At 49.7% G+C, this 16,136-nt stretch overlaps 1 protein-coding gene across 1 annotated transcript in view; it reads right to left on the reverse strand.

Moving 5' to 3' along the window:
- GLB1 (galactosidase beta 1) overlaps positions 1-16,136 on the reverse strand; it is an 87,877-nt gene that overhangs the window by 54,979 nt on the left and 16,762 nt on the right. The window contains exons 2-5 of the mRNA XM_039253727.1: positions 8,849-9,018; positions 6,101-6,251; positions 5,522-5,582; positions 3,919-4,013 (exon numbers count right to left, since the gene is read on the reverse strand). Of these exons, the coding sequence (XP_039109658.1) occupies positions 3,919-4,013; positions 5,522-5,582; positions 6,101-6,251; positions 8,849-9,018 (477 nt within the window). The remainder of the gene's footprint in view (positions 1-3,918; positions 4,014-5,521; positions 5,583-6,100; positions 6,252-8,848; positions 9,019-16,136) is intronic.

A 16,136-nucleotide genomic window follows, 5' to 3' on the forward strand; every position in this document is an offset into this window, starting at 1 on the left:
AGATAGCTGACCATCGAAGTGCAATATGCACATAATGCAAAATAAATGTGTCTGATCCTGGGAGTGCACAGTCATTAAAAAGAAGCACAGGACACTGTGAAGCCCTAGGAAAGAGGTGCCCAGCCTGATGGGGGCCCAGACAGATGGAAGGAGGCTTCCTGGAGGGGTGCCCAAGGCAGCGCTGGCGGCTTGCGTTCCTGCAAGGGGCGGCCGCTTTGCTGAGTGCCCAGTGGCCCCGGGCAGTCTGGGAGTAGGCGCGGGCCGGTGAGGGATGTCGATGAACTAAGCACCACTGTCATGCTCACACAGTACTGCTTCCCAAACAGTGTCATGAGTGCTTGTTTCCCAGAGAGAGGAGCCCTTGGATGAAACATTCATGTTACAGCTTCAAAAAGCAAAGCATTCTGGGGGCGCCTGGGCAGCTCGGTCTGTTAAGCATCAGACTTCAGCGCAGGTTATGATCTCACAGTCAGTGAGTTCGAGCCCCGTGTCGGGCTCTGTGCTGACAGCTCGGAGCCTGGAGCCTGTTTGATTCTGTGTCTCTCTCTCTGCCCCTCCCCTCTTGTGCTCTGTTTCTCTCTGTCTCTCAAAAATAGATAAATGTCTTAAACAAAGCATTCTGTAGCGAGTTCGCCCTGCACAAGAGCTTCACTGGTCATGAAGTCACCTTGAAAGAGGAGGTGTTTGCCAGGCAGAGCGGAAAGCTCTCTGGGGCAACTGCCCTGACCCTCTGATTAGTCCCACAGGCGTCCCATTGGAAGTAATTGAGAGCAAGGCTAAGGGAAGCTTTGCAAATACTGGCAAGATACTTTCCTCCTCATTTTCTACCCCTCCACCCGCCTCTTTGAATAAGATCTACTTTTTAAACTTTTTAGGATTTATTGATTTTTGAGAGAGAGAGAGACACACACAGAGTGAGCAGGGGAGGGTCAGAGAGAGAAAGAGAGAGAGACAGAATCCGAAACAGGCTCCAGGCTCTGAGCATTCAGCACAGAACCCGACGCAGGGCTCGAACCCACAATCCGTGAGATCATGACCTGAGCCGAAGTCAGACGCTCAACCAACTGAGCCACCCAGGTGCCCCTAATAAGATCTACTTAAATGGCTCTGTTTTCCGTCATCATCGTCATCTTCAGCCTCAGCTCTAGCAATGAAGTGCTTTGCCACACTGTCCCTTTCTGCCCACCCCCACAGCACCCCAACCCAAAGCTCATTTAGGTTCCCTTAGTTTTTCAAGTTGTATTCACCCGGTATCATGATTGTACCTTAAAATACACAGGTACGCCCTAAATGCACACACACAATCTGGTTAGGTTGTTGGAAAGAAAAAGAGGTCCGCGTCTGCAAGGCGGCTCAGAGCTGTGGCCTCGGGCAGGGGCATCAGAGGCCCCGCCGTCCACGTGAAAGCGTCCCTTCTGCCATTTCTTGTCCTGGTGAGGGGCAGAGGGGGGCCGTTAGCAGGACTGACACGTGGGTAGGGCTCTGCGCGATACAGGATACCCAGTAAGTACCCAGCATGCTAGCGACTCAGAGCACCGCCAACCTCTAGGCTCAGGTCAGCCGGAGAGACCGAGCTGGCATGCAGCGGGGGAGCGAGAGGGGAAGCACGCACACAGACGAGGGCTCGAGAGACTCCCTGGAAGTCACAGTGAGGCTCGGAGGAACGCTGGATTCTTCTAGAGCAAGGGGTGAGTCGACTTTTTCAGTGAAGGGCCACGGTGTAAGGATCTCAGGCTGTGTGGCCGCCTGTCCCTGTGCGCTCTGAACGCTGCTCCTGGTACAAAAGCAGCCACGGGCCACATCAGGAGCTGGGCGCCAACGTGCCTTTATCTGTGAAAATGGGCCATCGGGGGTCCTTGTTCCAGAGTCCGGGGCTCACCCTGTCAGCTCAGGGCGCCCGGGGGGCTCAGTCAGTTGAGCGTCCGGCTTTGGCTCAGGTCACGATCTCACGGTTCATGGGTTCAAGCCCCACATCGGGCTCTGTGCTGACAGCTCAGAGCCTGGAGCCTGCTTCAGATTCTGTGTCTCCCTCTCTCTCTGACCCTCCCCTGCTCACGCTGTCTGTCTGTCTCTCTCTCTCAAAAATAAATAAAACATTAAAAAAAACAGAAATAAATAAATCATAAAAAAATTTTTTTAAAAAGAAAAAAGAAACTGGCCACACAGTCTACACTGACTCTAAAAAGAAAAATTTTGTAATGCATGGAAAAAAAAAATCAAGGAAATCTCCCCCAAAACGTAAGAGACTCGCTTCCGGCTCCTAACGCCTAAGTGACAATTCTGGTTTTTCTGTTTCCGTACGTTCTTCTATTCGTCCCCGCGCTCACTTGTTTATTTACTAATCAAGGGGCAAAGGGACTATGGAGCTCGAGCAGTAGGAGGTGTGAAGGGCAGAGGCAGAGGAGGAGGGGCTGAGTCCCCTGGCGGGACCCACAGTCAAGTTCAGGTCATCCAAGGCTGCCAGGGATACACACCAGAAATGCCCCGAGTGCAGCCGATTTTGCTCTCCTCTACGGAATTCACATCTGATTACGCTCCCTGTGGCATTTCAACAACCAAAAGGGACAGAAAAGTTGTGAGAGGAGCTTGAAAGTGACTTGGAAAGTAGCGGAGATAAAGAAAAGATGAAGGAAATGAAGGAAAACCTGAGATTAAGAGAAAGGAAGGTGACCCAGCCGCAGGAAGACACACTCCACTTGCAGCCTTGACATGTTCATAGGGGAAATGGGCTCCTTTAGGCTTAAGCAGTCCGGCCTCAAGCCGGGGAGAGGGGCCGTCAGCGCTACTCGGACGTCCCTCTGTCCCTCTGGGAGCAGCGAGCCGGCCTCTCTCCACCAGGCAGGGTCCGAATGGCCACTCTGGCCAGGTCAGCCTTCTCATCGCTTCATTTGACCTCCCCGTGAAGGGCAGGAGAGGGCCATGCCCCCTGCCCCCAGGGACCGTTTCTACCGCTGCCCACAGTGTTGGCCGTAAGAAGGAAATCTTGCCCACGTTCTCCGGGGAGTGCCACACTGCACCCCCTTCCAGTTTCAGGGGGCAGCCGGTTTTACATTTATTCCTTGGCAAATGACTAATAAGCATGGTTTTATGTGTTTTTTTTTTTTTTTAAAGTTTACTTATTTATTGAGAGAGAGAGAACATGAGCAGGGCAGGGACGGGGGGGGGCGGTGACGGAATCTGTCAGCACGGAGCCTGATGCGGGGCTTGAACTCACGCACCATGAGATGGTGCCCTGATCTGAAATCGAGAGACGGACGCTTAACCGACTGAGCCGCCCAGGCGCCCCAGTTTTACGTTTTACCTACGTGATGCTGCAAACATCACAAATTGTTGCAGGTCAAGCGCCCCAATTTTCACATGGAAAATACCTGGAACCTGCTATGCCCCCGCCATTTGCCAGGGTGTGCAGAGCAGAGGACACCCGGAAGAAGGGACGTAAGGGCAGGAAGCGGGACAGAAAACATAATGGCCTCAATCCGCCACCTCCTCCTTCCGCGCCGGCCTGAACTGACTGCCTGTGCGGGGCAGACGCCAAGGCGTCTGAGTCCGTGTTGCATCCCCGCGGCCACAGGCCGTGTGGCACCCGGGACACAGGCCACCGGGCCAGTGGTCCTGTTCTGCCCCTGCCCGCTGGGTGACCTCGGCCAGGCCACTTAACCTCTTTGAAGTTCTTCTCTTCAAAGAGGCTGGGATAACTGGATGATGTCTGCCGGGCGGTCAGCTCAGAGTCTGGTCCACGGCCGCCCCCCAAACCGGTAACGCCTCCCCGAAACGTAACTTGTATAAAATCACCAGCTGCGGCGTCGCCTTGTAAGGAAACAGACCAGTGAGGCTCCCCTCTGCCTCACTCCCGCGTACAAGGTGGACGGCTGAAAGCCCGCCCGCCCCGCGCCCGGCCAGGCTCGGCGGTGAGGTTACCTGCACGGTTATAATGGGCCCTCCGTTCTGATACAGGAGAGGCTTCATCCTGGGCAGAAGGACTCCCAGCCACTTGTCCACGGCTTCAAGGTAATCTGGAGAAGAAGGCGGGTTTAACGCCATTCCATACCCCTTAGTGCGAACAGACACACCGCAGCCCCCTCGCCCTAGAGCTCACAGCCCAGATCGGGATGTGAGGGACCTGACGACGACCTGAAAGGGGGTGGCTGCATCACTAAAGGTCTGATGAAAGTTGTCCCGCCCTTGCCCATCTCCTCGGGGGATTCTGTCCCCGCCATGGGGGCACCAAGCCTGGAGCGCAGGAGGCGTAAGCCCTCTTTGTTGAATGAAGAAAAGAGTGCCTGAATGTATGTCTGTCTCTCTCTGTCACCCTATGTGGGTTTTTTCTTCTTTTTTTTCATTTTTAATGTTTATTTTTAGACAGAGAGAGAGAGAAAAAAAGAGCATGAGCAGGGGAGGAGCAGACAGAGAGGGAGACACAGAATTTGAAGCAGGTTCCAGGCTCCAGGCTCTGAGCTGTCAGCAAATAGCCCGATGTGGGGCTCGAACTCACAAACTGTGAGATCATGACCTGAGCCGAAGTTGGATGCTGAACCGACTGAGCCACGCAGGTGCACCTTTTTTTCTTTTTAAAATTAAGCCTTCATAAATTATATATTTACATTGGCAAACGGGGATAATAGAGCACAGTCTTTGTAAAGAAGCCATAAGGATAAAATAATACAGGTGAAAACATGAATAATGTGCTAAGCGTGCAAAACGGAAGGGTAACGCACTGAGAAGGATGTACGCATAGAGCAGAGTACACCAGCCTTCTGCGCAGTAAATCTAATCAGTGTTAGCTGCTCTTAGGATCAGCTCTAAGACCAGCATCACCAAGGGAAACTGAAGTCTTCAGGAAGCAGAAGTGCAGCTAATGGGACCTTCTGCCTGATCAGGGTTTACAGCTAAAATAATTTCTAGTTGTTTAAAAAGGCCACAAAAAGACTATCACATACAGATCCCTCTGTAAAGGCAGACAAATGAACTGTCGTTTGATTAGCCAGATACTATCACTGGGCATGTACTTTTTGAGAAAGTAGGAAGAGAAAGCATGAAAGTCAGTTGGTCAACCGCAAACAGGGCCCAGTGCCAGGTTCAAAGTTACCAGTTTATCAGCAAGATCTGGTCAAACGGTTCAACAGAGCCTTACTTCCTACACATTCAGAGTCTGCAGTGGACAGCAACTAGCACTCCCACTCACACCAAGCCTTCAAAAGTGCTTGTGCAGGGGCGCCCGGGGGGCTCAGGCGGTGAAGTGTCTGACTTCGGCTCAGGTCAGGATCTCAGGGTTCGTGGGTTCGAGCCCTGCGTCGGGCTCTGTGCTGACAGCTTGGAGCCTGAAGCCTGCTTCAGATTCTCTGCCCCTCTCTCTGCCCCTCCCCGCTCATGTTCTGTCTCTCTATATATCAAAAATAAATTTAAAAAACAATTTAAAAAAAAGCATGTGTGCAGAAGAAACCCAGCCTTCAAAATACCTGCTGCTTCTGATATAAGATGTCTAACAACATCATAATTCTCTCAGGACATATGTACAACTTACCTGGATCGGAGGAGCGGAGGATAATCGATTCTTTTCCTAACAGCCAAGCGGGTAAGCCTCCCTAGGATGGGGGGTGGGGCAAAAGAAGAGAGAAGCCATTATAAGGTCTCACGGGAGACAGAAGCCACTCTTAGCAGTGAGAGGAGAAAAGAGGAGCCCCACGGAAGAAGGGGTGTTTGAGCTGGGCTTTCTGGTTTAGAACTTTCAGGGACAGTAGTAATTATAACTCACTTTTACTAGGAAGATGACATCACGTGAATGCAGTGTTTGGAGAATCAAAGTCTTTCTATAGATTATTCCACTTAATTTTACGACAACCTTGTGAGGTAACTGATGGGGAAACTGAGTTCTGTGAGCACCGAGAGGATGGCACATGCCTTCTGACCTCACCTGTTTGTCTCCGCCTAGCCACCTCCTGAGGTACAAGACCCCTGTGCTGGCTACAGTCACAGACTCAGTGTTATCCGGAATGGCTGACTTATTTAAACTTTTTTCACTCACTTTCCCCCAGATCTCCACCAGCCCACCCGCCCCTGTCACGCGCGCTGGCCGGGCCGGGTCAGGTCTGGCCACACTCACCATGTCCCACTCCGCACAGATGTAGGGTCCGGGCCTCAGGATCACCAGGAGTCCCAGCTCGTGGGCCAGCTTGATAAAATATTCCACGTCATGTTCCCCCGAGAACTGGTACTGTTCTGGCTGGGGCTCGTGAAAGTTCCAGGGAATGTACCTGCCAACACACACACGGCCCCTTCCTGGAAACAGCTCAGCAATTCCCAAGCTGTCCCATGTGAATTTCTCTTCCTGTGGAAGGCTTAGAGAAAATGAAAATATCTATGCTAAGGTATAGAGGTACATTTATTTTTTGAAAATGCTTTTTAATAAAAGTAAAAATTTAGAAAACCCCTTCAAGGCTAGGAAACCAACGCAAAAATGAACTATTGGGACATCATCAAAATAAAACGCTTCTGCACAGCGAAGGAAACAATCAGCAAAACTAAAAGGCAACCGACAAAATGGGAGAAGATATTTGCAAACAACATGTCAGATAAAGGGTTAGTATCCAAAATCTATTGAGAACTCATCAAACTGAAGACCCAAAAAACAATTAATCCAGTGAAGAAACGGGCAAAAGACATGAATAGACACTTCTCCAAAGAAGACATCCAGATGGCCAACAGACACATGAAAAAATGCTCAGCATCCCTCCTCATCAGGGAAAAACAGATCAAAACCACACTGAGATTCCACCTGACACCGGTCAGAATGGCTAACGTTAGCAACCCAGGCAACAACAGATGTTGGCCAGGATACAGAGAAAGAGGAACTCTTTTGCACAGCTGGTGGGAATGCAAACTGGTGCAGCCGCTCTGGAAAGCAGTGTGTAGGTTCCTCAAAAAATTAAAAATAGAACTCCCCTACGACCCAGCAATTGCACTACTACGTATTTATTCAAGGGATACAGATGTGTTGTTTTGAAGGGGAACATGCACCCCAATGTTTATGGCAGTGCAATCAACAAGAGCCAAGGTATGGAAAGAGCCCTAATGTCCATCGACGGATAAATGGATAAAGAAGATGTGGTGTGTGTACACACACACACACAATGAAGTATTACTCAGCAATCAAAAAGAATGAAATCTTGCCATTTGCAACTATGTGGATGGAATTAGAGGGTATTATGCTAAGCGAAATCAGTCAGAGAAAGACACATATCATATGGCTTCACTCATATGAAAACTTTAAAATACAAAGCAGATGGGGGAGCCTGGGTGGCTCAGTCGGTTAAACGTCTGACTTTGTCTCCGGTCATGATCTCAGAGTTTGTGGGTTCAAGTCCCGTGTTGGGCTCTGTGCTGACAGCTCAGAGCCTGGAGCCTGCTTTGGATTCTGTGTCTCCCTCTCTCTCTCTGCCCCTGCTCTGTCTCTCAAAAATAAATAAATGTAAAACAAAATTTTTTTTAAAGAATCAAAGCAGATGAACAGAGGGAAGGGAAACAAAAATAATATAAAATCAGGGAGGGGGACAAAACATAAGAGACTCAAATATGGAGAACAAACAGAGGGTTACGGAAGGGGTTGTGGGAGGGGGATGGGCTACATGGGGGAGGGGCATTAAGGAATCTACTCCTGAAATCACTGTTCCAAATGCTAACTAACTTGGATGTAATTTAAAAAATAAATTATTAATTAAAAAAAAAAAACCTCACCTCTAACCCGTGTCCTCCTGCAAAAGATTTTGTCAGGAGCAGCACGCAGGAAGTGACAAAAACTTCTCCCAGTTCCCCTGGGGAACTACAGCCTACATGCCTACAGCATGGGACACAAGTGGAAATATGGCGCCATCCGCTGCCTTTGCAAAGGTCTCTTGGATGACCCCTGGCTTATGGCCTTTACCCACAATCCCATGGCTTTGGGGTTCAGTCTCCTGGAGCTTAAGTGTGAAGCTGTAGGTAGGAAGGTGCCCCAGGGCTCTGCCTCTGCATCTTCTCACCCCTTATCTTGAAGAGGCTATCAGCAATCTTCCTCAGTGGGGCGAAAACCAGAGAAGTCAGCCTCCCCAACTTTTCTCCCCATTTAGTCACCTTGCGACAGCAGCAGAGATGAGGAGAGATAATCTCTAACCAGCAGAACCACAAAGAAGAACTGGATTTCAGGAATCTACCTAACGTGGCTTCGTCCCCCCCAAACTGAGAGAAGTTGAGGCAGCCTACAGATACCGCCACCTTCAAATTCTAGGGAGACCTCTGGCCAAATGCAGGCGTTTGGGTGGACTGCAGTTTCACGAGCCACAAACGGGAACGAGGGGATGGACTGCTTTGTGTAAAGCGCCCCGCATGCAGTAAACACTCACACCTTCTAAAGCTGATCCTCATTTTTTTTTTAAGGTTTTATTTATTTCTAGGAGAGAGAGAGAGAGAGACAGCGTGAGCAGGGGAGGGTCAGAGAGAGAGGGAGTCACAGACTGAAACAGGCTCCAGGCTCTGAGCTGGCAGTCAGCACAGAGCCCGACGTGGGGCTCGAACCCACGAACTGCGAGATCATGACCTAAGCAAAAGTCGGACGCTTAACCGACTAAGCCACCCAGGCGCCCCTAGCTGATCCTCATTTTATGACTTCCATTGACAAGGTCAAGGTCGGAAGAGGTGGCTAATTATCTGAAGAAGGGCCAGTGGAGCTCAGGACAAGCCCCTCCCAGAACACCAGATGCTGCTGCTTCCCGGGCCCAGCAACGAAACCGCTAGCTGCTGGGAGACATGTGGCTGGCGGCACCCTCCAGGGCCGGGTGCCCAGGCCCCAGTGACAGCCCGGCGCCCTGCTACTCACGTCTGGATGGCATTCAGCCCCGCCATGCGCATCTTCAGGAGCCGGTCCTTCCAGTAGAAGCGGGGCACGCGGGAGTAGTGGATGCTTCCCGAGACGTAGCGGAAGGGCTTCCCGTCCTTGAGGAAGCGGTTGTGGCTGTAGTCGATCTGGAACGTCCTCTGGGAGGCATTCTACAGAGCAAGGAGGGGACCGTGTGAGAACGTCCACCTTCCCCACTTCGGCCCGTGGCCTCCTGCCTGTTTCATCTGTGGAATCTGCTGGTACAGGCAGTGCCTGGCTTCTGGCTATAAAGCGAACCCCCGCCAAGCCAGTGGCCACGCACTCAGGCAACAGAAATCGCACAGGGGTGCAGGACTCCCACGGCTTCCTTCTCCAGGGGCCAGCGCCGATCTGATCATCAGTGGCCGACGCAGGCGAGAGTCCCAAAGAGAAACCCTGGGGAGCTGGCTCTTTCCTTGATGTAGCAAAGCCCAGTGTCCTGGGAAGGGACCACACACGGACACCCGCCCCCGCCCCGCCCCCCGGCTGTGACCTCCTGGAGCACTGGATGTACCTCAACAGTAATGTCACTGGGCTGCAAGCAAGGGGTGAGAAGTCCCCAGCCCCGGTTGGGGCTCCAAGCCTGGCAGTGACGGGCCGGACTCTACAGCCCTCCCTAGCCAGTTCCATAAACGTGCAGGATGTCAGAACTTCAAGGCAATATGTTTCAAATTAGGGGCTGCAATCCAATTGGATGAATCATGAACCCAATTTGGGTGATGGCTGGAACTTAAAAAAATCTTTTTTGATCGGCACTTTTTTAAGTGAAAGAATATAACCTATCCGTGCACTGCACAAAGTATTCGCTTACGAAAGTGTTGTTACGTATACAGAGTTGCACTGGATGGAAGTGTACGGGGTTGCAATGAAAGGCGTATTTCTAGCAAAATAAAAAAAAATCTATGCAAATCAAATTTCGAGGGACACTGTGGGGATCACTTCAGAAGCTGAAAGGCTAGAATTTGAAAGGGGAGAAGTCAAAGGGGAAGCCGATGGTTAGGCAGAAGAGAACACTGCCCTCTGGTGGATAGAAAAGGCAGTGACGGGTCATTGGCGCCAACAGGACCAGAGCCATAAGAAACCAATTAGGTGCTGTCTCCCACTGTTGGTAAGATTTCTTGCACAGCTTTGGTCTTTTTTTGTTTTTAATGTTTTATTTATTTTTTAGAGACAGAGACAGAGTAGGAGCATGGAGGGGCAGAGAGCGAGGGAGACACAGAATCTGAAGCAGGTTCCAGGCTCTGAGCTGTCAGCACAGAGCCCGACGTGGGGCTCAAACCCATGAACGTAAGATAATGAACTGAGCCAAAGTTGGACGCTTAACCACTGAGCCACCCAGGTGCCCCTAGGCTTGCTTTAAAAAAAAAAAAAAGCTTTATTTATTTATTTTTTTCATAGCAGCACCACGGTTCATGACAGCTTTGGAGGTGTCCCTTGAATTAACTGAAAGCATGAGTCCTGGATCACACCTGGCCTGAAACTCAACTTTAAAGCGTTGTGAGTTAAAGCGTTGTGATGTAAACAACTCAGTAGATCATTTAGGGGCAAACGGGCAGCTTTACTATATGCAAGTTCATCTCAATAAAGCTAACCAAAAATAAACAAATAGATCACTTTAGAATCATTTTTTAACTTTATTTTTAAGTTTATTTATTTATTTCTTTGAGAAAGACAGAGACAGTGCAAGTGGGGGAGGGGCAGAGAACAAGGGAGAGAGAGTCCCAAACAGGCTCCAAGCTGCCAGCGTAGAGCCTGACACAGAACTTGATTCACCAAACCATGAGATCATGACCTGAGCTAAAATCCAGAGTTGGACGCTTAACCAACTGAGCCACCCAGGCTCTGCAACAATCATTTTTTTAAAAGAGGCTGGAGTGTCTGTTTAATATCACTTCTTCTGGCAAACAAGCCTTCTTCTAGGGAACAAGGCTTCAACTGCCTTCCAAAGGCAAGAGACTTGTAAAGAAGCTCACAAAAATTCTAAGCCACTTCTTTTACCAGGTGACCCAATGGGTGATTCGGAAACATTTCCACGGCATGTATATGAAGGGGCAGGCGACTGGGGAAAGGAAAGCGCTGTTGGAAGCCTCCTTGTCTAGGGGAAGGGGCTCTGGAGGAGCAGAAGATGAGGTGGGTAAGAAATGACCTTAGCAGACAGCGGGCCCTGGGCTTGGTCCCGCTCAGTGGAGCACCATCCCTGCATTCAAATAGCCCCCGAATCCAGCCCCAATGTCTCCCCACCATCCATTTATAAATACGACCAACCCCCTCCTATGTGCTGAGGAATGACGGACAGAGCCACACAGATGTGGCCACGCCGACACGAGGCTTCCGTGCAGCACGGACAGACCCCGGAGTCAACATGGCGAGGCCCAGAGGGTAGGGTAAGGATGAGACGGTCACAGCACACACCTGAACTTGCACAGTGTTAGCACAATCATATCTCAATAAAGCCGGGGTCAGGATTCGAGTGGAATGCGGCGCAACGGCACGTAGCCAGGGGGTGGGGCACGGTGTCCCAGAGGAACACCCTGGCCACACATCAGGATCACCAGCACAAACTTCTGAAAACAGCAAAGTCAGGCCTCTCCCCCAGACATTCAGATTTTAATTGATCCTGGCCGGTGCCCGGTGCCCAGGTGATGTACTGCACGGCCAGGGCTGGGGACCACTGGCCTGAGCTGAGCCTTGGGATGCGGAGGAGCCGGGCAAGCGGGAGGACACAGGCCAAGGAGACAGCGTGTGGGACGCGGCGAACGGGGTCTGGGACCTCAGGGCAGCGCACGCAGGGAGCTGAAGATGGGCAGGGACAGACCAAATGTGCCCCGATGTCCACGTGCATGGGCCTGGGCTTTATGCCGAGAGCTACGGAGAGCAACTTATACAGAAGAGCGCATGAAAACACGGATTTAAATGCTTGGCACTCTGGCAGCATAAAGGAAGCAGAGTCATGGATCACAGCGATGAAGCGCGCAGAGGACAGGAGCCGGAAGTCGCAGGCCCAGGGGCAGGTGGCCAGCTGCAGGACAGAGGGGCTAACCCAAGAGGCTCCCGCTGGCCTCAGGGGGGAAAACTGGGGGCATTTAAAAGAACAAAGACTTAAAAGACCTATTATCTGGGGGGAAATAAAGACTGCATGGAAATTAACACCTGTGAGTTACACCTACGTGATTCCTCTGCTCAGCCTCGGTCTCTTAAAGAGGGAACAGGGGCACCTGGGTGGCTTAGTCGGTTAAGGGTCGACTTTTGCTCAGGTCATGATCTCGCGGTTCGTGGGTTCGAGCCCCGCGTCGGGCTCTGTGCTAACTGCCAGCTCGGAGCCTGGAGCCTGTTTCAGAGTCTGTGACTCCCTCTCTCTCTGACCCTGCCCTGCTCACGCTGTCCCTCTCTTTCTCTCCTAGAAATAAAAAAAAATTTTTAAAAATTAAAAAAAAAAAGAGGGAGACTGATGGATGTGGGGGGGAGGGGGGATGGGCATGGAGGAGGGCACTTTGGGGATGAGCACTGAGTGTTATGTGGAAACTAATTTGACAATAAACTATTTGTAAAAAAAAAAAAAAAAGAGAGGGAACAAGCAGACATTACGTCCCTCGTGTTGTCATTTAACAGGACACACCCAGCCCCACCCAGAAGGAGTCCTCATTACTGAACTTGAACCTCAGCTGAACCTTAATCTAATGATAACACAAGGAAGCAAAATATGACAAATACAAAATGTGGGACAGTGATAAGAAGCCCAGTGATAAATGATAAAAGCCCAATATAGGGTTGCTCAAACAGACTGATGGTATTAAAATCAAACAAAATAAAGAGAGTACTGTTAGAAAACAAGAGAACTTAAGAGCCCTAATAACCTAATGCAACAGAAGAATCTGGTTTGGATCCTGATTCTAATGAACTGCCAAAAAAAAAAAAATCCGATGTTAAGACGGGGAAAATCAAATTAAAATTTTTTTAAATTTTTATTTATTTTTGAGAGATAGAGAGAGAGTTAAGACAAAGAGAGACAGAGCATGAGCAGGGGAGGGGCAGAGAGAGAGAGGGAGACACAGAACTCAAAGCAGGCTCCAGGCTCCGAGCTGTCAGCACGGAACCCGATGCGGGGCTCAAACTCACAGCCTGTGAGATCATGACCTGAGCCGAAGTCAGATGCCCAACTGCCTGAGCCACTCAGGTGGCCCCTAGATATATCCAGAAGTATTTATGGGTGGAATGACAGCCCGTGAGGTTACTACAGATGGAAAAGAAAAAGAGCAAACAAAAAAAGCAGAGGACACAGAGAGCAAGGCTGATCCTTATGAAAGCTGGGTATGGATACATAGGTACTCTCTCTCTTTGTCCCTGTGTGTGCCTGTTTTAATTGCAACACTGCTTTAAATCAAATGGACCTCAGGGGTGCCTGGGGGGCTCATTCAATTAAGCATCCAACTCTTGGTTTTGGTTCAGGCCATGATCTCAAGGTTCATGGGTTCAAGCCCCACATCGGGGGCTCTGTGCTGGCAGTGTGGAGCCTACTTGAGATTCTTTCTCTCTCCCTCTCTCTGCTCCTCCCAGCTTGCAATCTCTCTCTCAAAATAAGTTTTTAAGAACCTGCACTTCAACATAAAGGCTTTTTCTTGGTTATAAGAAAAACAAAAGCATGGTTCATGAGAAGACTTGTGACAAATGTTCATAGCAGATTTGTCCATAATTGTGCAACCCTGGAAGTAAGCAGATATCCATCAAGAGGAGAAACGATGGGCAAACTTTTGTGTGTTCACATGATGGACACAGCAGTAAAACAGAGCTATTGGTGCTTCCAATAACATGGATAAATCTTAAATAGGTCATGCTCAGTGAAAGAAGCCTGACACAAAACGTTCACACTGTAGGAACCCATGTATATGAAGCTCTAGGACAGGCAATCTTTTTTTTTTTTTTTTTTTTTTACAAATAGTTTGTCAGATTGGTTTCCACATAACACCCAGTGCTCATCCCCACAAGTGTCCTCCTCCATGCCCCTCCCCCCTCCCCCCCCACATCCATCAGTCCTCAGTTTTTGTCAGCATTCAAGAGTCTCTCATGGTTTGCCTCTCTCCCTCTCCCCCACCATTTACCCCCTTCTTCTCCCCCTTGTTCTTCAGTTAAGTTCCTCCTAATCCTCCTATACGTGCAAACATATGATATTTGTCCTTCTCTGCCTGACTTATTTCGCTCAGCATAACACCCTCAAGGTCCATCCATGTTGCTACACATGGCCAGATGTCATTCTTTCTCATTGCCATGTAGTATTCCATGGTATAGATAAACCACATCTTCTTGATCCATTCGTCCGTTGATGGACACTTAAGCTCTTTCCATGTTTTAGCTATTGTGGAGAGTGCTGCTATGAACATTGGGGTACATGTGCTCCTATGCATCAGTAGGACAGGCAAATCTAATCCATGCTGGGAAAAATACCAGAGTAGTTGCTGCCCTTGGGAGAGGGACACAGGCACTGCTTGGGAAGGCACACGCGTGAACTTTCTGGGGTAACTGTAATCTAGCTGAATAAGGGATTTGGATTACACAGGTGTATGCATTTGTCATATTCACTGAATGGGACCTTTAAGGTTTGTATATTTCACTGTATAGAAGGTTCACCTTGAAAAGGGAAAAAAAGCTATAAACAAATATTGATCGATCCCTAGTTAATGATACAGGACGTGCTAAAGTACTCAGGGAGGGAGTATGTCGATGACTGCAACCTACTTTGGAACACATCCAAAAAATAAGGTGGACTGATGAGTGGATAGACGGCTACCATATGTCAATGGTAGAATCTGGATGGTGAGCATAACATTCTTTCAGCTCTATGGGTGAAAACTTTTCCTAGTAACATATTGACACAAATAAAAAAGCAGGCGAGGGGGAGTTGGAGAAAGGTGGCCAAAAGGTACAAACTTCCGGGTAAAAGATGAAGAAACACTAGAGATGTGATGTAGCCCATGATGCCTGGAGTTCACACTCCTGGTGATGCACAGGGACATTGTGAAGAGGGAAAATCCTACGAGTTCTCATTGCATGGAGAAAACGGGTTTTCCTTCTTTTTTTCTTTCTTTCCTTTCCACTGTATCTAAACTGGAAGACTGATTTTGCTGAGCCCGTTGTGGGGATCATGTCATCATATATGTAAATCAAACCATCATGCTGCACGCCTTAAACATATACAGGGACGGGTGTCATTTGTCAGTAAAAGTGGAAAAATAAATAACACTAAAGGGTGGACTGACAAAATAAGTTATGGTTTCTATGGGAAGGGCAGTGTGCGTGAGTGTAGGCACACACATGCACACGTGATGAAGTACTAGGCAGCTCCTGAGACCAAGGAGATGCTCTTGCCCTTGAGGGAAGATCTGCGACATGTAAAGAGGTAGAAGAGAAGGCTGAGGGGTTTTTACAGCATACCTGTGTCAGCTGCAGCTACATGTCAGTACATTCTATGTTGACGCTGTCCCAACTGAGACCCACACCTTGGGACTTTGTGCCTTCCTGCCCCGCACGGGCACCTGCCCGGCCAGGGATCCAGGAGTGCGGGGGCTTCCATGCCTCTCTGGGATGGGAAACCCTCAATCAATGGGCGTGGGTCGTCGCATTCTCCTCTTTTAGGCAGATAATTCTGGAGACCTTCTGTGTCTGGCAGAATCCTGGCTCTACTGCCCAGAGCGAGAACCACGATACAGCCTTACACGGACGTCTGCTTCTTTTCCCTGCCCCTCATCCTTGCAATCTTGGCTCACTTCTCAGATCAGCCGCCCTCAAGTGCTTGTTTCATGCGTTGCTTTTAGAGGAACCCAAACGGAGACGGTGGGAACCAGGATTAGCCTCAACAGCAGATCCCCAGGATGTAAGCCTGTACCTGGGTTTCTCACATCTTATCAAACAGCAACAAGAAGCCTATAGCTGGTGTTAAGTGGGTGTGCAAACCCAAATCCTGAGCTCCTCACCTGTGCAGGCCTGGGAGGAGGTCCAGGCGGAAGGAGGGCCGGCATCGGTATTAGCTCTACCCCGGGAACGGGGTGGGGTGGGGTACTGGGAATTACAAGGATTATTGAAGTTGGCTAATTTTTATTAACAGATTTGGGAACCTGGATGAAAGACTGTTTGATGGACTTAAGTCAAGCCTCCACTCCAGGAATTCCGTGATGCCAGAGGATTCTGTGGCAACATTTAGAGACTTACGTCTCCAGCCAGAAAGGTAAGGCTCAGGACTTAACCATGTGGGTGCACT

This window comes from Hyaena hyaena, unplaced genomic scaffold (assembly GCF_003009895.1).
Source record: "Hyaena hyaena isolate Hyena2069 unplaced genomic scaffold, ASM300989v1 scaffold_459, whole genome shotgun sequence".
NCBI classification, from domain to species: domain Eukaryota; kingdom Metazoa; phylum Chordata; class Mammalia; order Carnivora; family Hyaenidae; genus Hyaena; species Hyaena hyaena.